This window comes from Hippopotamus amphibius, chromosome 10, assembly GCF_030028045.1.
Source record: "Hippopotamus amphibius kiboko isolate mHipAmp2 chromosome 10, mHipAmp2.hap2, whole genome shotgun sequence".
NCBI classification, from domain to species: Eukaryota; Metazoa; Chordata; class Mammalia; order Artiodactyla; family Hippopotamidae; genus Hippopotamus; species Hippopotamus amphibius.
Window position 1 is genome coordinate 69,429,683 of NC_080195.1, and position 22,264 is coordinate 69,451,946.

The window sequence follows — 22,264 nt, forward strand, 5'->3', positions numbered from 1 at the left end:
AGTATAGGGTACTCATCCCTCAGGTAAGAGTCTTAAAAGTTGGGATGCTAGATGTGGGTTACACACCCTTTGCTTCTCAGGAAGAAGTTGGGAGTTGGGGGTTCCCTCCTGATTATATGGTGCTGTGTCAAGGGTGGGATTTATGGCATCTCAGCCTTTGCTACCCATTTTGATGGGGGTATTCTCTCACTTCCCCAATGTATAGGAGTTGCTCAGCTAGTTTATGGCTCTCTTTCAGAGGGAATTTCTCTGTGTGCAGCTGTACCTTCAATGTGTCTGTGGAAGAACTCAGGAGCCTATGTTACCATCTTAGTCCACCCGCTCTCATTTTCAATTATTTTAGCTATTTCTTCTGTTAATGAAATCCATATGTCTAGACTATTTCTACAAATGGTCAAATACTCAAGTCATCTGTTACATGTGTTTGTTTATGGCAACGTCTCCTGGAACCCCTCACCATCATCTTTTGTCTCTCTCCTATGTTGAATCCCCCTAATTCCTATAATCCATGTCTTCCTTGTTTACTCTCTTGCTTTCTGGCATTTCTTGAGAAACACATCTTGAAGAAAGGTTATGGAAGATAATATTTTTGAGTCCTTATGTGTCTGAAAATATCTGTGTCTTACTCTGATATTGTTGTTTACCTAAACATAGGTTGCAGGATAAACTGAATGCTTGAAAGCATTGTTCCATTGTTTTCTAACTTCTGGAGCTGCTAAGATGTCACATGTTATTCTGATTCTGAATCTTCTGAATGGGACCTATTTTCTTCTCAGAAATGTTTAAGATCTTGTCTTTATCCCAGTACTCTGCAATTTTGCAATTTGTGTGCTTGAGGTTTTTTGTTTTTGTTTTGTTTTTTTCATTTTGCTGTGCAAATATTAGGCCTTTTAAATCTAGAAACCCATGTCTTTCAGTTCTGGGAAATTATGTAAAAACTTTCTAGGATAATTTTCTACCCTCCTTTTCCCCTATTCTCTCTTATAAAACCTACTAGTTTTGTATTCCCTGAAATAATCTCATTTTCATATTTTCTCTCATTTTCATATTTGCTCTCATTTTTCATCTTTTTTTCTAGTATTTATAAAATTTCCTTGTTTCCAAACATACATTCTATTTGAAGTTTTATTTATTCTGTACTTTTTAAATAACTTTCTTCTCCTCTATGGGATTTCTGCATAGCTAAAATCCTATGCTTATTTCATATGCACAATCAATATTTTCTCTGAGACATTACTCTCTTCTACCTACAGTGTCATAAACCTTGTGATAAAATGTGCTTCTTGGGAAAGATTTTTGCCTTTGAAAATATATTGTTTATATATTTTCTGTTTAACCAGGCAAAAATATGTCTTTTAGTTTTCCTGCTGTTAAGCTTAGTTTAAAATGATTTCTTCAAAACTTTTGAAGTATTGTAAAATGTTGGCAAAAAAAAAAAAAATAGCTTATCAATATTTGTGGTCATACTACAAATATAGCTGAAGTATAAATCACTGTGAAATAAAAAGATATGGAAATAATTTCAGTAATCACATTTGGCCAAAACACAGGGCTTTTTGGCAATGGCCTGGCATGTGGAATGCATTGCCCACTTGAATCAAAGTCTAGATGCCCATGATTTCTTTTTTCCATTTTCAGTTCACCATAGTGGGGTGAACTGAAAAATTTTTTTCTTTTTCATAAGTTCATCAGGCCTCTGAGCTAGAATTTAATCTGTGGGAAATATTCTATTCCAAAGCATCCCATATATGTGCAATTTATTTAAATGAGTGAGATAGGTGGCTTTATATCAGCAGTCTCTTATCACAAAGGATAATGGTACTTTCTACCAGTTGATTAGTTTACAAAATGCTTTCATGTGCAGTTTTTTCCCTATAAAAACCCTGCATGTTTTAATCCCTATATCACAAAGTTTGGAAGTTTGGAAAAGCAAAGACAAAAAGAGTACAATGGTTAAGAGCCTCATTGTTCTTAACTGAAAAATAGGTAATACTTATCTCCTGGGATTTGTGTGTGTTGTGTTATTTTTCATATGTACTATCTGGTACATGGTACCCACTCAAAAAGTGGTTCACATTGTAATGTCAGAATTTGTCTTCCTTATAGATTCCAGCAGTGTTTTAATGCAATGTCTTAGCAGTCAAAATTCTGACTCCTTGAGCCCCAGAAAGTTCTCCTGTTATTACTCACTTGGTATCCTCTGTACCAAATTGAGAGCTGTTATCCTTCTGTTTTTCACTTTTTTATAAAATATTTTTTGTACTCTGCACTCTTAGTCAATTACAAACTTTTCAAAAACAGGAATTATCTCCCGAAAGTCTTTCACAATTTTGAAACTCACAATTCTATCAGCTGACTGAAGTTGGTTTTACATTCGAAATTACTTTCCTAAGTTGGCTACTGAAAGGGACTCTTGGTCTCAGGCAAACAGCAAATTGCTTTACTGTTTGAATTTATAAGGATTTGTTCTCCTTCAGTATTCTATGGATGAAAATTGTCAAACATCACATAGCAATTTAGTGCATGATTCTTAAGGACAGAAACATACTTGTAACTACAAAGGATATGGGCTTATGCTGTCTTTTGTTTTTTAACGTAAAGAGTTAAGGGCCTGGCCCATATGAATCTAGTTTACAGAGGAAGAGAAAAGTGTCTTTGTGCCCATGCTCTTCATGAGGTGACACTACCATGCTCCTACTTGGGATGTATCTTGGCTTCCTATGATCCACAGAAGACCCGAGTTCCAGGAGATATAACCAGGAACTTCTTGCAACAAACTATTTTCATGTACATCTGCTCCCATAGCTTATCTAGTTCTCAAATGCCAGTGAGCACAGGATTCACCTCAGGAACTTATAACTACCTCCCTGGAACCCCTCAAAAATGGGTTCAGTAGCTAGCATGGAGCAAGAAATCTGCACTTTAAACACTTTCCCTGCTGCAGCTCTATCATGCGATTCTGACATAGGTAGCAGAAACCTCACAGTGAGAAACACTGCCTAGTCTACGGCTATACCCAGGGTTAGGATAATAAGGAATACCAAGGAACTTCTGCCATTCTTTGCTCCCAGGAAGTAGCTAAACATTTGAAGGAAACTGAGGCTCCTTGTTACTGTAATTAGCCTGGGTCCACCACATACCTCTTTTCCTGTCTGTCCGTTAACAACCTGCCCAGCTATTTCTATTAATTTGGAGTTTTTAAAAGACAACCTTTTTTATTAACTTAACCCTTTTCTTCTGGAAAAAAATTAGATAAGCTGTTTGAACAGTAAAGTTAAAGAAATTTTTCTTTCCTGAATCTTCTTCTAGAACATATGTCCGTTCACGATCATGATGATTTCAAAACAGAATCAGGAGGAATGTCAGTGTGATGAGAAAATGTTTCCTACTGCTTAAGAATGTTTTGGTTTTTCCCCCCCACCCAGCTATGAATTCCAGGTGAAACCCAAAAACCCACTTGGTGAAGGCCCACCCAGCAACACAGTGGCATTCAGTACTGAATCAGGTAATCATATCAGCAGTAACTCCTAACAAGGATATAAAGGGTCACAATGTTTTGCATAGCTTGTTTGACCCAGCTAAACACTGGGTAAAACATCTCTTGATTTCAAAAAACCACCCATTTGAAAAAGCAAACTGACGAAGGTACCTTTAAGGAAACACGACGTGGGTCTTTCCTCATTTATCTTAATGTCAGAAAAATGTTAAGCATATCGGTTTAAAAGAAAAAAAGCATGTAGTCAGTCTATACTCAGTAGTGAATAATGATCCTGTGCCTAGAATCACTGCCTAGAATCAAAATATCAGGCACACTGAGCCATAGTATCCAGAAAGGGAATTCTTTTATGATAAACAGCTGTGAGATTTTCTAATTTGGCCTAAGTTCCCATTCCTTAATGAGATACATCTGTACTCACAGTATTAGTGTATAATTTTTACACCAACTGCAGTTCATGGCATCTTGGTGATTTTATCATCAATAGTTTTTTTTTATGAAACTAAAAGAGGAAGATTTTAAAATGTAAGTAAAATCTAGAACAGCAATGAAGACTCCTAGCTACTCAAATCACATATGAAAGATACAGCTGAGCACGTGGCAGAGGAGGTTCTCCACCGGAGAACAATTCCCGAAACAAAATATACAATTTTTGAATTTGGACTTTAGTAAGAGTATACTGTTTTGCAAGATTCCTTAGCAACCGTAAGCACCCATCTTCTTCACTATGTCACTGGAACACTGGGACTTACCTAATAACCTCTGACTGTCTTTACTGTTTCTCCTCAGCTGACCCAAGAGTGAGTGAGCCAGTTTCTGGTAAGTACCTACCTCAATGAGACGACAACTACATGCTTTTCTACAGTGATTCAACTAAACGGGCATGGTAGAATTTTAGTCATGATTTCACTTTAGTCCATCTAGCCTTCTTAAAATACCAATCAGGTATGAATGCTTACCTAAAACATTCAGTAACACCGAGAGCCTATGATGTTTCAGGAACAAGTTGAATGTTTTGAAACCTGCTTTCCATTCATCTAACAGACTAGCTCAAATTTTCTATTTAATAATTAAGTCAAGATATAGCACCGTCATTTCCACTTTTAATAACAAGTCACATTAAAGCAACTGTTTAAATTGTATAATATGCTGTAAAAAAAAGAAACCTGAATTTGCTCCTAAAGGAATGCTGTCTACATTGAGCACTGCCGAGGCTAGTCAGCTCCACACATACTGTTCCAAGATATACCTCATTATTGAGAGATTTAATTGGGGGTTTACATGTTTTAACTCCTATATTTTTGGCTCCAATATATAGCACTGGAGAAAACCAGGTATCAGCAGGTTGACAATGAACTTTGCAAACTGCTTTTTTAAAAGCTTTTAAGACAGCTCTTCAGGACCCGAAGTCAGATACTAAATTCAAACCATGTGCTTTCCTTATGCAGCAGGAAGAGATGCCATCTGGACTGAAAGACCCTTTAATTCAGACTCTTACTCGGAATGTAAGGGCAAACAGTATGTCAAAAGGACGTGGTATAAAAAGTTTGTAGGGGTGCAGCTGTGCAACTCTCTCAGATACAAGATTTACCTGAGTGACTCCCTCACAGGTAAGCAGGGCCACAAGTTCTGTTCTGAGCCATATCCTTCAGGAAATGCTTTGCAGTATTCCGTAACTTAGCCTTTTCTATGGACAGTTCCAGACACGAAGGTATGATGTAAATACAAGTTTTTGAGCAAAATGTTATTGGAATCTTAGGATCTGAGACACACTATAAGAAGGTAAATAATGAAAATGCAATTTGAAACAGTGCCATCATGGCAAACTTGCATGTAGAGAAACTAGTCACATCCAAGCTCAATTCTGTCACAGCCAACCCAGGATAAAAAGCCTACCGGTAGTAAAATGAGTGTATCTAACAATAATCATGGAAGGAGTATGACGTATTTTAGATTTTAAGTCTGTCAGAACCAAGAGCAAGATTCACACTGAGCCAGAAGGGCTATAACCCCTTGCTCCAGACTCAGTTATTTTCTCTTCTATATTCATACGGTAAAAATTTTAAATAAGACTGGCCCCAACATAGAAAGGTAGACATTTGCTCATTCAACAAAACTATCTGCTTTGTTCAGACATTGTTCCAGGTGCTGGGGACAAAGCAGGAAATAAGACACATTCCTGCTCTTTGTAGCTTACAATCTAGTGGGGAGAGACAGAAAACAAATATGTAATTTCACACAGTGCTATGAAGAAAAAAAAAAGGGTGAAAGAAAATGGCTGAATGGAAATGAAAATGGAGAAAATAAATGGCTGAATGAAAGCTCCTTTAGTTACAATGGTTAGGAAAACCCTCCCTCAAAAGGTAATGCTTGTTCCAAAGAAGACATACAGATGGCCAACAAACACATGAAAAGATGCTCAACATCACTAATCATCAGAGAAATGCAAGTCAAAGCCACAATGAGGTATCACCTCACACCAGTCAGAATGGCCATCATCACAAAATCTGGAAACAACAAATGTTGGAGAGGGTGTGGAGAAAAGGGAACTCTCCTGCACTGTTGGTGGGACTGTAAGTTGGTACAGCCACTATGGAAAACAATTTGGAGGTTCCTTAAAAAACTACAAATAGAACTACCATATGATCCAGTCATCCCACTCCTGGGCATATATCCAAAGAAAACCATAATCCCAAAAGAAACTTGTACCATAATGTTTATTGCAGCACTATTTACAATAGCCAGGACATGGAAGCCACCTAAATGCCCATCAACAAATGAATGGATACAGAAGATGTGGCATATATACACAATGGAATATTACTCAGCTATAAAAAGGGATGAGATGGAGCTATATGTAATGAGGTGGATAGAACTACAATCTGTCATACAGAGTGAAGTAAGTCAGAAAGAGAAGGACAAATATTGTATGCTAACTCACATATACGGAATCTAAAAATGGTACTGATGAACTCAGTGACAAGAACAAGGACGCAGATACAGAGAATGGACTGGAGAACTCGAGGTATGGGAGGGGGCGGGGGGTGAAGGGGAAACTGAGACGAAGCGAGAGAGTAGCACAGACATATATATACTACCAACTGTAAAATAGATAGTCAGTGGGAAGTTGTTGTATAACAAAGGGAGTCTAACTCGAGGATGGAAGATGCCTTAGAGGACTGGGGCGGGGAGGGTGGGGGGGACTCGAGGTGGGGGTGGGAGTCAAGGAAGGGAGGGAATACGGGGATATGTGTATAAAAACAGATGATTGAACTTGGTGTACCCCCCAAAAAAAATAAAAAAATTAAAAAAAGGTAATGCTTGTGCTGAGAAGAAAACTATGAGAGAGAACCAATCACGCAAAGATGAAAGGATAAAGCACCAGAGGTAGAGGAAAGAGAAACGCAAAGCCCTGCATCAGAAAACGCCTCGCCGGTCCACTAATTGCGGCTAAGGCTGAGTAAGGGGAAGATCAGGCAGGCATGAAATCATGTGGAGCTTGGAAACCAAGTAAGCACTCTGGGTTTTATTCTGAACATAATAGAGGACTGCTGGAGGGACTAATGGAGGGAAGTAACACTATCTGAGTTGCATTTTTAAAAGATGACTAATCTTTGAGAGAAGGGGAAGAAGAATAGTGAAAAGCAAGAGTGAAAGCAGGGACGCCAGCTGTGAGATGATTCAGGAATACTGATGGCTTGAACTAGATCGAAAGAGGGAAAAAAGGACAAGAACAAGGAAGGTGGATTATCTGAAACAATTTGATTATTTCAGAGTTCTCCCATATCAAGGACAGTAATATTTCATGATCCTTTTGTTTTCAGGGAAATTTTATAACATAGGTGATCAGAGAGGCCATGGAGAAGATCACTGCCAATTCGTGGACTCATTTTTAGATGGACGCACAGGACAGCAACTCTCTTCTGACCAATTACCCACCAAAGAAGGTATGTTTTCTGAGGCTCCTCGTAAGCAAGAGGCAAATTAACCCAAAATACATTCAAGCTGAGAAAATCAATCACTTTTAAAATAATTATGTAATATTACTACTCTATCTGCCTAGGAAAAAAAGACCTTCCACATGAAACCTTAACATGAAGATTTTAACAGAAGTTTCTCAACTTTCCTCCTTAAGACACTGTTCCTTAGAGCCGAGGGAAATTACAGAACATCTTACATAAACACATTCTACTTTAAGAAAACCTGAATTTGCAAAATCAGCTATAAAAGAGCAGCATTTAAATCATTCATGTACTACCTTTATAGTTTTTGTCATACTAAGCACACAGGCAGGTTTTTATTTTTTTTACTCCTTTTTTAAAAATTTTAAAGAAAGCTTTACTACTACCATAGGAGGAAAAAATACTATTTTGCCTTATAAATAATTATATAAATACAATTAAAATAGAAGAATACCACTGAGAAATGACTAACCACTGTAACTTGCTAAAGACACATTATCACCAAGCTGTTTAATGAGGATTGAAAAGAATGAAAATTAATTTAATCCCTGTCCAGGTAGGGTAGGAGAGGGTAAATTAAATGCCAGTATTACTCAGGAGGGGCTTGTTTAATACTTAAAGTGCTTTGACTAGTCTTTTCAGCAACACATTTTGGTAACTGGCACTAAAAATACCGACCACAGTAAAAAATGACTTGAGATCTGTGAACTCATTAACAGAAAACTGAAACTGCTGCCTTACAAGAACTGGATATAAAATATACTGTAAATTGTGTCTATTTCCATAACATTTTACATTCACAGCAAAATTTTTAATCATTTAGTGTAGGGTCCTTGAAGGAAGATTTCATCAAGTTTAATTCTTAGAAATTTAGCAATCTCAGAACTACCCTTCTTTTGTTTCCTAACATTTTAGTTCAACATGCCTTTGCACAGGTCACTTCTTCATAGACCACCACTAGGCTACAATGTGCAGAAAGTACATTTTCACGTACGACAAAGTGTGTACTGAATTTGGTCAGTGACACTCAAAATACAAAACCCTCCCAACTCCTGCCCCCTTTCAGCTTTCTCTCTCAAATACTACCAACTATCCCATCCCATCCTAACTTATTTAGGCAGATGTCAAGGAGTTTCAAGTGTCCCTGATATTTAGCCAGCCATCACCACTCCAGGAAAGACACCGGGGCCTCTGTTGCTATCCTTTTTCTAAAATACTCTACTTCACATAGAGGAACCTTCAGGCATTCAATGACTCTCTTCAACCCATAAGCATTGAGGACAAAAATATTACATAGACGCTATTAAAATTAATTATTTTCTCTCTTAGGCTATTTCAGAGCAGTTCGCCAGGAACCTGTCCAATTTGGAGAAATTGGTGGTCACACCCAAATCAATTATGTTCAGTGGTATGAATGTGGGACCACAATTCCTGGAAAATGGTAGATGCTGCAGTCACATTCAAGTGCCTTCTGTTTCATCACGGCAGAAAATCTTCGGAAACAGTATGCTATTTGTCACATGCATTTAAAGCTCTTATGTTTACTGTGTATAAAAGTTTAAAATCTAATAACAATATTAGATGTTTATTAGAAAGATTGCTAAGAATATTTATCAGGTTTTACAAAGTCATTTTAAGAAAGCAAGATATTGACATTAACAGAATAACATTTTGGGGGAAGCTGGCTCCCTGTTCATGATATTTTAAGAGATCACTTGTATATTATTTATCACACTGTTGTAATGATGTTTTGAGATACTTTTATAGCAAAATTAACATCAAAAAACTAATATACTTTAAAAAAGTTTACTTTTATTGTGTATTCCTCCTATTGGTGAGTTAATTCCATAAATCTCTACTTGGTTTAACTTATTAGATCAAATTATCTTCAGCATATACACCTGGGGGAAAAAGGTCCTAATATCCACGTTTATTTAAACTTCAACTTTTTAGCAGCAGCTGAGTATCTTTTTTGAAGCGTTTAAATAGTTAACCATTCATTGCTAATATACATTTCCTTAAATATCTGCAAATTACTGAAAAGATTTTGTTTGAATCAGTAAATTTCATTTCAGCTGAAAATGGAATTGAGAACTTTATATTGTTTCAAAATACATATTTTGTTCTTTCTCTACCCTTAAATATGTTACAATGTCTGAATGTTCTTTGTCAAACTATCCCTTTAAGCAGTTGTGTTCATATTGTTAATATAATTCTAATCAAGCTGTATATGGAGACTTTAAAGTCTAAGCACAAAAGGATAATGCATGATGAGATCCCTACCATTTTATAGGATATTTACTATATTTTTACACAGATCTCTAGGGAATGACTGTATCAGAGGCTGTTTTCACAATTCTAACTCAACCTGTAATGAAAATCTGACTCATCTTTATGTAAAAAATTGTTTTTCTCCTTCATTTGGGGAGATAGGAATGCTGCATTGTTGCCCTCGTTCTTAAAGGACCTTTCTGTGCTTACACCTTTCAACATGCTTCACTTTTATCAATACTTCATTTTATATTTTTCAAACAAGTATAAACTCTGCAATAAACAGATGTAGTTTTTTTTAAGACTGAGTTCTTCATTTCTGAATGGTTCATTTCTATAAGGAAAAATCACAAGTTATTTAGGATATAACAAATCCCCCTTGTATCACTGTATCTATTGTGTTTATATATAATGCTAATCTATCTTCTTGTGAAACCTATTTTAAAGTTTCATTGTTTTAAGCCAAAATCAGGACAAAATTCAACAGCACTGTGCTCCTCTGAATAGAAAGGCATAAAATGAAGTACAGACATTTTATCTTAAGACCAAAACATCAATATTTATCTTAAGACCATCAATAAGGATTTCTATTTGTTCTTCCTCATGTGTATATATATACATATATATACACACACACATATAGTGTCATAATATGTCGTATAATATGACTAAATTAAATTACAGGGCCACTAATGGATTCAATCATCTTTATTAACCTATCAATGTTACATTTTATACATAATATCTAGTCTTCTCAAAGGGATCTACTTTAGTACATCATGTTAATAGTAAAAAGCCAAAGTAAGAAGGCTGAACTTCAACCTAGCATTTTAACATCCTCTGGGCAAGGCAAGCTAGAAAGTCAATCACTTTGCACACATGTAAGAGTAGTGTTCCAAAATAACTAGGAAGCTGCTACAATTTTAAGCAGGGGAGGAAAAAAAATTTTCATTTTGGTCTTTTCTTCTTACAGCAAATTAGACTTTCAATTAACAGCAACAACATCATAAAAAAATGCTCCGCTTTTTAAATTGCTGAACTTCAATACAAATTAAAATAGTAATATTGGAGTCTTTTGGGAGGCAAACAGCTAGCAGCTACATTCATCAGTGTAACTGAGCCTCTTTATCGATAACCTGGTCCAGGCTGGGTATAGCCCTGACCAAAGGGAGGACGGCTACGTGCATAAGGGTTAGACCCACTCGGAAGAGGGGTCATGGTACTTCCAGGAGGTGGAGTGAAACCTGGTCTTGGTTGATAAGCCCCAGGTTGGCTTGGAGCCATTCCAGGTTGTGAGGCAGGGGCCACTGTGTAACTGGTGGGCTGAGAAGTTTGGGTAGTGTAAGTTTGTGGAGGGTAACTGCTCGCCTGGTACTGCTGTGGCGGTTGAGCAGGCAGTTGCTGAGGCTGACCAGAGAAGGCAGGAGCCGGTGCCTGGGAAGCTGGTTGTTGGCCATATCCCTGGAACTGCTGAGGTTGTTGGGGTCCAGTCTGCTGACTATAGCCTGCTGAAAAGGCAAAACATACATATCTTATTTTTTGGTCAATGTTTTCCAGAGAATTAGTCTTATTGTTACAGACCAAAAAAAAAAAAGAGAGAAATTTAACAAACTTACTAAGTATTTATGTAACAAGTAGAGTAGTAGACTAGATTCTGTATTTCAACACCACAGTATCAAAGAAGCATTTTCTAGACAATTTTGTAAACCTTCTAAAATTAGAACTACTACATATATTTCTTCTACTTCAACTCCTTCTAGACTGTATAATCCCTGAGAGCAAATTCCTGTTCTAGCATAACTCCCAGTAGAGAAGATGCTCAAATGATAAATGTAGGAATTAATGCAAAAGCTAGTCATTAACCTGGTTTGGAGGGGCCTGTCTAATAACGCTACCAAATAAAAACACATTTTATTTGTAGAGAATGAATATTTTTAAATGAAACAATGGTACTACAAATATATCTTATTGTGCTAATGAGATGCTTTAAGGTTTATTCACTATAAAAACTAAGCCATTTAAGAATAAACATTAAGTGCCAATTTTCACAATCCTTAAAATCTTTCTTTTAGATTTGGTACCTGATGTTTTCGCCTTTACAATTCAAAATTCTGGCTTAGCAGTAACAACGTTAACACACAGAAAGCATATCATATTGCCCCACAGAAATCAACATCTATATTCATTAGTTACTAGGATGTAAAGTTTTTTAAAAGAAAAGGTCTGCTTCACTAAAAACTTTTATCTCTACCATGAAACACACCTGCAGCTACTTGCAATGAAACCTCTCCATTGACTGGAATCCTGTCAGCATTAAATACCAGATACATAAGAAAATTATTAAAATATGTACAACCCTGTATTTAAAAAAATAAAAAGGATTGAATGAATTTGAGTATATTCTGAACTCACCTTGAACCTGGGTTCAAAATTTACTCATGAAAGAAACTTTTTGACATAGTCCATGAATAAAACTGGAAAAGGTCACAGAGGGAAACTGCCAAACCAGCAGAGTCAAAGATGGTCCAATGTTACCACCACCACTTACAGTCTCCAAGCAGAGTATTTAGTTGACTATTTCCATATCTCCCAAATTCAAGTTAATAGGACTAGCGGGATCAGAAATACAAAGATAATAATTTGAAAAGAACTAAACTTTACTCAGTGAAGACCCTGGCTAAAATCATTATGAGCAAGCTTAATTTTTAATAAGTAAATCAAATATCTAATGCATTTTACTCATGGTAGTATCCAAATTACTGAACTAAAATCAACTCATGATGAAACCTTGATGTCATAGAATTTCTCCTATTCTCTACATAAAATTTTTTTATTGTAAGTTTTCAGAGAAACAGGACTCAGCTTCTATACTGGAAACGTCTATTCAACTTAAAATTGTGACCAAGAAGAAAGCTGTCTTCTCATCCTGGCAAGTGAAATCTAAACTGGCCTTTTAACGGAATCTGGGGACAACCATATCTTTATTTTTCAAGAGCAGGAATAACCTCTAAGGGCCCTAAGATGCTGTTTCATTAGCAACCTACTAGTCTTTGACCATAACATAGCAATACCTCTATATGTATATACTTTCCCCCTCCCACTACCATCCCCTCCCCGAAATACAAAATAAATGAGTAACTTTGGTGAAAATCACCAGAAATGGCAAGAAATGGCAATTCTGTGGTTTTTTGAGTAAACGAATATTAAAGGACAAGAAGTCACATGGTCCACAAAGCCCAAAATATTTACTATCTAGCTTTTCATGACAGAAAAGTCTGCCAAGCCCTGGTCGTGGTCAGAGAATGCAGAATGATACAGGGAGGTAACTAACTGCAAAGTCAAGTGTATGGGTTGTGGTCTAGCTCCCCACAAATGGCTGCATGTCCTTTGATGCATCACAACTCTCTGAGCCCTAGTTGCCTAATTTATGAGTGTGTGGGACAAGATCAGTGGTCCCCAACCCTGGCTGCACTCCAGAATGACCTGCAAAGCGTTTAAAATATCAAAGCCTGAGTCCTATCCTCATCCAAATAAAACAAGATCTCTGGGAGTAGGGCCCAGGCACCTGTAACTTTCAAAAAACATCTCTCCAGGTGATTCTGAAGCATGGTGAAGATTGAAATCCCCTGGAACAGATAACTAGGTCTTTTCCACTCTACTATCTACTATTTCTACAAATTATATAATTTGTAACAGATTTTCTTTAAAGGATTGCATCCTAAAAATAACCTTTCCCCAATATTACAGTCTAAGTTTAAATTCATTCCATCTACTATATATAATTAAAAACTAGCTGCTACAGGTTAAATCACTCTACAGCAAATCCAATCCAAATAAAAATTGCTCTTTGTGTTAAAATATGTCAAACTCCAATGGCAGAATTTTATGTTCTAGTTCAGGGCGTCAGCAAACATTTTTCTGTAAAGGACCAGACAGTAAATATTCTAGGCTTTGGGGGCCACATGGTCTCTGAAACTTTTAATTCCAGGGGTGGTTTTTCACAATTGAGTTCCAAGCAGACTTCAAAACAGAACAAAACAAAACAAAAACCAGAGCACACACTTGGTTTAAGAATAGTTGTACCCTGTCATTTTTAATGAGGAAAATGATTAGGCTTTTTTGAGTGGGAGTTCCTTAGGCTCATTGGCAGCAGCCTACTACATAGAGCTTTAATCTCAGATTCTGATGATACCTAAGTTAATATTTATATTAAACGACGGATAATGTGTACAAAACTCCTTTTAAACTAACACTCTAGAGTTATGTCTGGGTTCTGGTGATGGTTCTTACTAGCTGTGACGTATTGACCCCAGGTAAGTTGCTTAATCTTTCTGTACCTGAAATAGGTATTGCTAATGAGGTTGGTTTTCCGCCATGTATTTATTGCATGTTCTTTGCTCATTTTTGTACTGTAGAGTTAATCTTACTAATTTTCTAAAATTACAATTGAAATTTTGATACTTAAATCTTTGACTGTAAAACAAGAGTTGAACACAAATTCTCAGACATAACAAAAGTAAAAATTACCTGAATTATACCCACAATATTCAAAGCTACATGGAGAAATTTTTATGTTTTTAGTTGCCTAAATTATGTTTTACACAATTCTACTTTTATGGCCAGTTTTTGGCATTCCTACATACTTTTGGGAGATTTAAAAACCTATGTAGCTTAATTTGGTGCGTATTTAATAAGATCACATCTTTCCATGTATGAGGGAACTGTTAATGTTTTTACAGATACTAAGAGTACACAGGGATAATGTGTTGCATACAAGGGAGGAAAAAATCTTGCATTTTTGTAGTTCTGTGTCACCTGGCAGGTGTAAGTCGATCACATCAATAGGAGATAACTTTGTATTAAAAACTTTTTTATACTACAGGTTATTAATGAATCACCTACTATGACAGTAAGTTTTACCTGCCCGCTGGAAAACTGAAATGGTGATTTACAGTAAAATTTTTATGAAAAATATTTAAATAGATAAAACAAATGTTATTTTCCCCCAAAATAAATACTTAATACCTACTATAACAAATCAAGGAATCAGGAGAAAGAATTCAAGTTTCCTGAGTATAGAGACAGCTCCCTCTGGACACCCGCTCACCTGAATACTGGATACCGTACTGCTGCGTCGGCTGCGGGGGCGCCTGTGGCTGCTGAGTGCCGTAGCCCGCCTGCTGAGGGTACTGCTGGTACATCTGACCTAAAAGAGACAAGACAAGGAAAAGAGGCAGGTTTATCTCGGCAGAAGACAAACATTTTTACAACATATTTAATTCTCTCCCCATTCACACACATAAACACACTGAGAACCAAGCACAATAATGTGTTTGCTCCCCTTTAACTATTTATGAAGAAGAGAAGAATAATTTAACAAGTGTGGCCACTCTGCTGTGGATTAACTGCAGAGAACTCTAATCGGCAGCAAAGAACATGAGTGGTTACCTTCAGAAATTCCAGAAAAACAAATGTTTTCAAACCCAACTGCCAAGAGATATGCACTACTTATGTTCAGCAAAAATCAACAAATAAAAATCTGAGAAAATGGACAAATACCATTAATAGCTCCTGTGATTTCCAAATATGTAAGAATTTACTGGTTCATGTCTTTATCATCTCTACCACTTTACAGTTGTTCTACAAATGGTGGATTTAGCTATATCCAATGCCTAGAGAGCAGTAAAACTTGCATTGTAATATCTAGCTAGTCTTTAAACTTTTTAAAAATCTTGCTAGTATTTAAATCTTTAAAACAACTTTATGTTGCTGAATCTTTAAAAAATATTCAAACTACTTGCCGTTAATCAAAAGACTACAGGTAAATTGCATAATTTTGGCAGAAAAAGACAATGACCAAAAAAAAAGTCATGCATTATCTAGTGCCACTCAAACTGAGGTGCAGGAGGCAGCAAGTGCTCACAGGCTGAGATCCCAGGATAGAGCCCACTCTACTGAACTGCGTGCCCAGCCCTGTGTACTGCAGCACTACACGAGCTATGCCCTTACTGACAGCCAGCTTATTTCCTAGCAAGCAGTGTTATGCTTTTTATGACAGAAATAAAATTTGCTTACCTATTTTTAAGCTATTAATCCTCTTCCCAAATACAACCAAAAACTGACAAAAAGTTTCTTAAATGCTTTCTTAATTTCATGGTTCAAGATTTATAGATAGCACAAAAGGTAGTACAGAAGTTAATTACCTTTTAGAGGATACTGCCTTGATCCTAGATTGTATTTTGTAACTAAATTTTAGAACAGAAGTGACCAGAATCTGGTACAAAAATATAATCAAAGGGGAGAAATATGTACAGCATTTGACAATGGGTTCTAATTCCTAGAAATCAGAAGGATCAATGCTACAACACAAAAATGAGCCATGAACAGGCATTAAATACATAGGGGGAAAAAAATCAACCTCATTAGCAATCCCTTTTTCAGGTACAGAAAGATTAAGCAACTTACCTGGGGTCAATACATCACAGCTAGTAAGAACCATCACCAGAACCCAGACATAACTCTAGAGTGTTAGTTTAAAAGGAGTTTTGTACACATTATCCGTCGTTTAATATAAATATTAACTTAGATATCATCGAAAAGTCTGAGATTAACGCTCCACGTAGTAGGCTGCTGCCAATGAGCCTAAGGAACTCCCACTCAAAAAAAGCCTAATCATTTTCCTCATTAAAAATGACAGGGTACAACTATTCTTAAAGCAAGTGTGTGCTCTGTTTTTTTCTTAATCTGCTTCAAACTCGTGAAAATGCCACCCCTGCAGTTAAATACTGTCTCTACAAAGTATTTCTTTTACTTATTTTAAACACACTTCATTCAAATCCAAAACGGGACTCTCACTCTCTGTCACAGTATTCTGGAAATTAAGAAGTCTTCAGTTGTAAACAAGGAGGAACAACCTGACATAGTTGAAGAAGAAGGAGACAGCTACAGGATACAGTAAGTGAAAAAGCAAGGTGCCCACACAGTTTAGAGTAAGCTATGATTTGAGGGAAAAAAATATATAAGCTATGTTTTGTGTATTATATTTTCAAAAAGAATCAATGGTAGAAAAAAGTAAACATTACCTAGGGAGAGAGAGAATAGGATGAAGCAAAGAGTAATGGTGACGCTTCTGGGACTATACTTTGTGACACAGATTGGTAGCCAGCCTCTGATGACCCTCACTGACTCCTACACATGTACAGCATATGAAAAACGGGTTGGTATCTTTTATATTTTTAGAGATTAGAAAGATTTAACTCCGAAAAAAAAATTAGCAAAGAGCAAGCAATAAACACATGAGTATTCACTCTCTTATGCAGTCCCCTCACACTGAATAGGGCTGACCTATACAACATTAGAATACTGAAGAAATGACAATGACATTTCTGAGGACAGGTCGTGAAAGACAGCCACCTCCTATTACTGTCTTGATCATTCACTCTGGTGGAAGCTGCCATGTCATGAGGTCACCCAAGCAGCCTATGAGATCCATGTGATGAGGAAATGAAGCCTCCTGCCAACGACCATGTGAGGGAGTCATCTTAGAAGTGAATCCTTCAGCTCAGGTTAAGCTTTAGATGACTGCAACCTCATGAGAGCACCTGAGCCAAAACCACCAAGCTAAGCTTCTCCCAGATCTCTGATTCTGAAACTGTAAAATAAGAACTACTTGTTGTTTTAAGCATCTATGTTTAGGAGTAAATTGTTAACATAGCAGTTAATTAACATATGTAAGTTCTGACTTTAGAAACATGTAGGGTTGACAGCTATTTAAAAAAAAAAAATTTAAGACACACAATCAAATGGAAAATGTGAACCTTGTTAGACTCCTAATTTGAATGAGCCCCCAACTGTAATAAACTATGAGAAAACAGAAATTCAAATATAGTATGTGTTGACTTTATCACTTAAACACTTAAACCATAATGGAAAAAGAATATGAAAAAGAATACATATATATATACACATGTAACTGAGTCACTTTGCTGTACAGCAGAAATTAACATTGTAAATCAATCACACTTCGATAAAATTTAAAAAAAGAATCACTTGTTAGGTATAATAATGACATAGTGGTTACATTAAAAAGAAAAGAATATCATTTAGATATGCATACTGAAATAACTGAATGAAAAGCAGGGGATGGAAGGGGCAAGAAAGATGAAAAAACAATGCTAAAATATTAGTAAGTGTTGAAACCACATGATAGAAACAAGAAGAGTTGATTATTCTATCTCTACTTCTGTATGTTCCAAAATTTACATAATAAAAGCTACTTTAAGTCTACTCAGCTTATGCATTATACTGGCATATGATTTTACAGATTTCAGTTATATCCTTGTCACTTTTTAGCTCGTCAAACAGCAATACTCCCTAGTGTTTGGTGACTTTTAGTGCTCTTCTCTGTATCCTCACCACTTTTTTATTATGTTTTTGGCAGCTACTCAAGTGCACACAGCTTTCCAGTAATAGAGCCACCTGCTTTAGCTGAAAAAGGATAATATTGTCCATTTTGTTTCTTTTCATGAAGCTTAACATTTTGTTGATTCTTTTAACTGAACAACATATTAAGACTAAAATCCTTGAGAAAAAAATTTACAAATCCAAGGTCCCTTTAATGGAATTTAAATTAACAACTCAGAATTATTTATTTTAGATTATTTCATATTCTATTCTAAAAGATTGCTATGTTAATTATTAGTAGCAGATTTTTATGTTGATTATTCTGCTCAAATTATAACCAGCAGTTGAACTAACTGGTGATGCCAGGGACTCATTATATATCATATGTCAAAAAATACTCATTAAAGTAGCCTATAATTCATCTTGGGAATCTACAAATAACTGATATATTAATCTAGAGCTGTGCTATCCAATATAATAGGCACTAGCCACATATGGCCACTAATAAACACCTGAAATGTAGCCAGTCTTAACTATGATATGCTGTACATGTTTTAAAGTGTTTTAAATTGATGTCACACCCCAGATTTCCAATATGTGGTATGAAAACCAGAATATAAAACATTAATAACGTTTTTAATAATGATTACACATGTTGATACACTGGATATACTGGATTAAATAAAATGTATAATGGAAAATAATCCTATCATTAAAAATTTTTTAATGTGGCTAATATAAAATTTTAAATTACATGTAGCTTCTACAGTATACCTTTTGGATAGCACTAATCTAGAGATTCACGTCCAAAATGCTAATCTGTTAATTTATGTCACATTAATAACTGTACTATTTTTTCTATTGTATATTTTAATGTACACTAAAAAGTAACAGCCTTAGGAAGGCATACAATTAATGCCATTCTAAAGAAATTCAATTCACACCAAATGATACCTCTGGAAAAGGGAACTTGGTTGCTGGGGGTCAGAAGTGGGAGACAGCATTTTCTAATTTCCACTGTATATCCTTTTATATTATTAAAATTTTACCTATTTGAAAATAAACTTTCAATTAAAACAAATCCCTGACAGAATAATTTGAGATACTGTTAGCAGAGCCTTAAATCCCATTCCTTTATAAGTAAATAGCGAATATTACTTGGTACAATTACTCTTCCAACTGCCATCCTATAACAGTACATGGCTTAAAATGGGATTTTTTCTTTTTTAAAGAGATGTTAGTTTACCTGATATAGCTGATAAATTCCCATCATACCCAAACTCTGCTTTTTCCTCCTGTTTCAGACACATCTGTCTCAATTCTAGCTTATTCCAGTTCTGGCAGTTGCATCTTGGTACACAGGAAAGACTATGATGAAAGTTGGTTGAGAAGGGGCTTTAGCAGTAAGAAATTCTTCCCAAACCACTCATTTATCAGCAAAATGCCACTGGCTAGTCCCTATCACGATCGTTCATCCAAGGGGACAAAGCTAAAAGTACCACCACAGAATAATTAGGAATCTATTACAAAGGTGCTCAGTTCATTTCAGACTGTTTTTGTTTTTGTTTTTGTTTGGGGGGGGGGTGTATTTATTTGTTTTAATGTGATTAACCAACTCAGACACTTGCTTCTGGTGGTGAAAATACATCCTGTCACACCACCTGGCCCCTTTACACAAATAGAGCACTGCCTGGTGATTTCTTTTTGAAGTAAAACATGGGCTTTAAAGAGCCTAACATGCATGCACAATTCAAAAAAATAACATTTTAACATCTAGAAGGAACCCTAGGAGTAACCCTGAGGCCACATTCTATAGCACTTTAAGGGTTTCAATGAGGCACCTCAGTGCCTGCTGGTCTGAGTTTGCGGCCCCTCAATCCCCTTCGGCAATCCCCTTACTTGTTTTCAATACTGAGACAATTTAAGTTCTATTTCATTCAGGACTAAAGACATTCTTTTAAAAAAAACCACTGATTTAGTCCAATTTTCACAATTTATGGTTGGAGAATATTAAAACCCAGAGAGATTAAACTGCTCATCCGAGGACACATCATTTAAAGAAGAAAAGTTTGATTTAAAATGCATTGCTTTTAGTTTATTGTATGTCAAATGTATCTCAATAAAAGTTAAAAAAAATAAAATAAAATACACTGCTTTTCCACAAAAGACATATTGCTAACTGCACACAAATATAAAGGGCTATTTATCTTTCAAAAAAACTACTTAACTAACATTATGCTTTACCTCTATTTTTTAAAATCTTTTTAAGTTACAAAAATAATACACAGCTGCAAGAGGGGAAGGAAGAAGGGAATAAAATAGCACCTAAATATTATGCTTTAAACTTTTTTAGGTTTTTTTCTTTTCAATAATCAGAAGCATACCTCACATTGTTCTATTTGGTTTTTTTAACCCAAAGCATACTACGTCAGCACACCAAAAATTTTAACAACCATGTTCACAGCGTGAATGCACATGTAAGCTTTTCACCATTACCAACAATGCCATAATAAACGTTACTGCACATGTACCTTTCCGCACATGTACTCTAAGCTCTATTTTACCTTCACTCTGACCTGCTTGAGTCTGAGCTCCTGTATATGGTGGCGGCTGTGGCTGAACTCCTGGTGGGTGAGCAGCGGAGGAGGAGGAAGCAATGCTGTCGGGAGTTCCTGAACGGTCTTCTGCAGGAGCACTGGGTGGCCCTGGGTGGTCATGAAAAGTCAGCTCAGTTTCTAATATAAGACCTGTCCCCAACAAGCTCAATTAATAAGTTTGGTTAAGAGACTAAAAATAAAAGAATCCTTACTATAGAATAAGCATAACCCAAATGCAGCCTTCTATATTGATGTATATACTTTTATCCTTTGCTCCAATCTCTCAAGAATTCAAAGCTACAACTGGAAATCCTTCGCTTTAAAGTGTAAAGTACTATATACCTGAGTCCTAAACTCTCCCTGCAAAAACTAACTCACCTCTGTGATACCAATATCCACCACTTTATGCAATCTGTTTTTAGACTAACCAAAAGTATCATTTCATTCTTCAGTGGGTCTCCACTGCCCATAAATCAAGTTCAACCCTCTAGTTTGGTATTCAAGGGTCCCAACATTTCTCACAATTCCTCTTTTCACATGCCTGCTTCAGCTAGACTAACCTATTCCCTATTCCCCCAACAGATCTAATACTTTTCTGCCTCCATTCCATTAATCACTGTTTTCTCCACTGTCCTATTTTCACATGTCTAAATAAACATTCCTTAAAACTCAGTTATAACTCCACACTTCCAGTAAGCCTTCATCATCCATAAATACTTTTCTCCACTTATGAACTTCTGTGGAGTTTACTTTTATTAAGATCCTTACCAACCTCTACTTTGTATTTCTGAACAGGCCCAATCTTTCCTCTTAGACTAGGAGCTCTTTTGGCCAGGCCCCTTTCTGATTCTTTTCATCTGCCTCACAAGGCCTAGCTCTCTTACACATGGAACCACTCAAAATTCTCCTAAAATAATGAACAAAGAAGTAAGTGGAGAGAATCTGCTACAATTCCAATACTGTAACAGGCAAAAAAAGACATTCTAAAGACAACTGTAGATTGTAGATACGTTTAATTCTTTAAGTTCTTTTTGTTTGGGCAATATAGCAGAGCGGTTAAAAGCACAAGTTTTAGAACCAGACTGTATGCTGCCACTTAATACCTGTGTAACTCTAGGCATGTTACTTGATCTCTTTCTGTGCCTCAGTTTCCTCACTGTACAAAAGAAATACTAACTCCTACTTCATAAGGTTACTGTAAGGATTTTGAGTTAGTAAGAGCTTATAGCAACTGCCAATAAAAGTGATTATAGGGGGAGAGGCAAGAGGTATAGGGGATTAAGAGGTACAAACTATCAATACTATATATAAAATAAGTAAGCTACAAGGATGTATAACACAACACGGAAAATATAGCCAATATTTTATAACTATAAATGGAGTATAACCTTTAAAAATTGTGAATCACTATGTTGTACACCATATACCTCAACAAAAAAAAATATAAAAAAGAAATATATTAAAATATTTAAATATATTAATAGATTTAATATAAAAATACATTAAAAATAAAAATAAAAAAGTGATTATATACC

At 35.9% G+C, this 22,264-nt stretch overlaps 2 protein-coding genes across 22 annotated transcripts in view; one reads left to right on the forward strand and one right to left on the reverse strand.

The window, feature by feature from the left end:
• The window catches only part of ABI3BP (ABI family member 3 binding protein), a 262,791-nt gene extending 249,908 nt beyond the window's left edge, over positions 1–12,883 (forward strand). For 17 of the 18 annotated variants that reach the window (XM_057697718.1, XM_057697719.1, XM_057697723.1 and 14 more), the window contains 5 exons: positions 3,426–3,505; positions 4,286–4,315; positions 4,945–5,106; positions 7,321–7,443; positions 8,788–10,031. In XM_057697718.1, coding sequence (XP_057553701.1) covers positions 3,426–3,505; positions 4,286–4,315; positions 4,945–5,106; positions 7,321–7,443; positions 8,788–8,903 — 511 coding nt within the window. In that variant the 3' untranslated portion in view covers positions 8,904–10,031. Of the gene's footprint in view, positions 1–3,425; positions 3,506–4,285; positions 4,316–4,944; positions 5,107–7,320; positions 7,444–8,787; positions 10,032–12,569 lie in introns of those variants that run through there. The other variant, XR_009047795.1, reaches the window with a different exon arrangement.
• The window catches only part of TFG (trafficking from ER to golgi regulator), a 30,571-nt gene continuing 18,726 nt past the window's right edge, over positions 10,420–22,264 (reverse strand). The window contains exons 6-8 of one of the 4 annotated variants that reach the window (XM_057697740.1): positions 20,709–20,837; positions 14,837–14,935; positions 10,420–11,234 (exon numbers count right to left, since the gene is read on the reverse strand). In XM_057697740.1, the coding sequence (XP_057553723.1) occupies positions 10,855–11,234; positions 14,837–14,935; positions 20,709–20,837 (608 nt within the window). In that variant the 3' untranslated portion in view covers positions 10,420–10,854. Of the gene's footprint in view, positions 11,238–14,836; positions 14,936–20,696; positions 20,838–22,264 lie in introns of all 4 variants that reach the window. The other 3 variants (XM_057697737.1, XM_057697738.1, XM_057697736.1) reach the window with 3 other exon arrangements.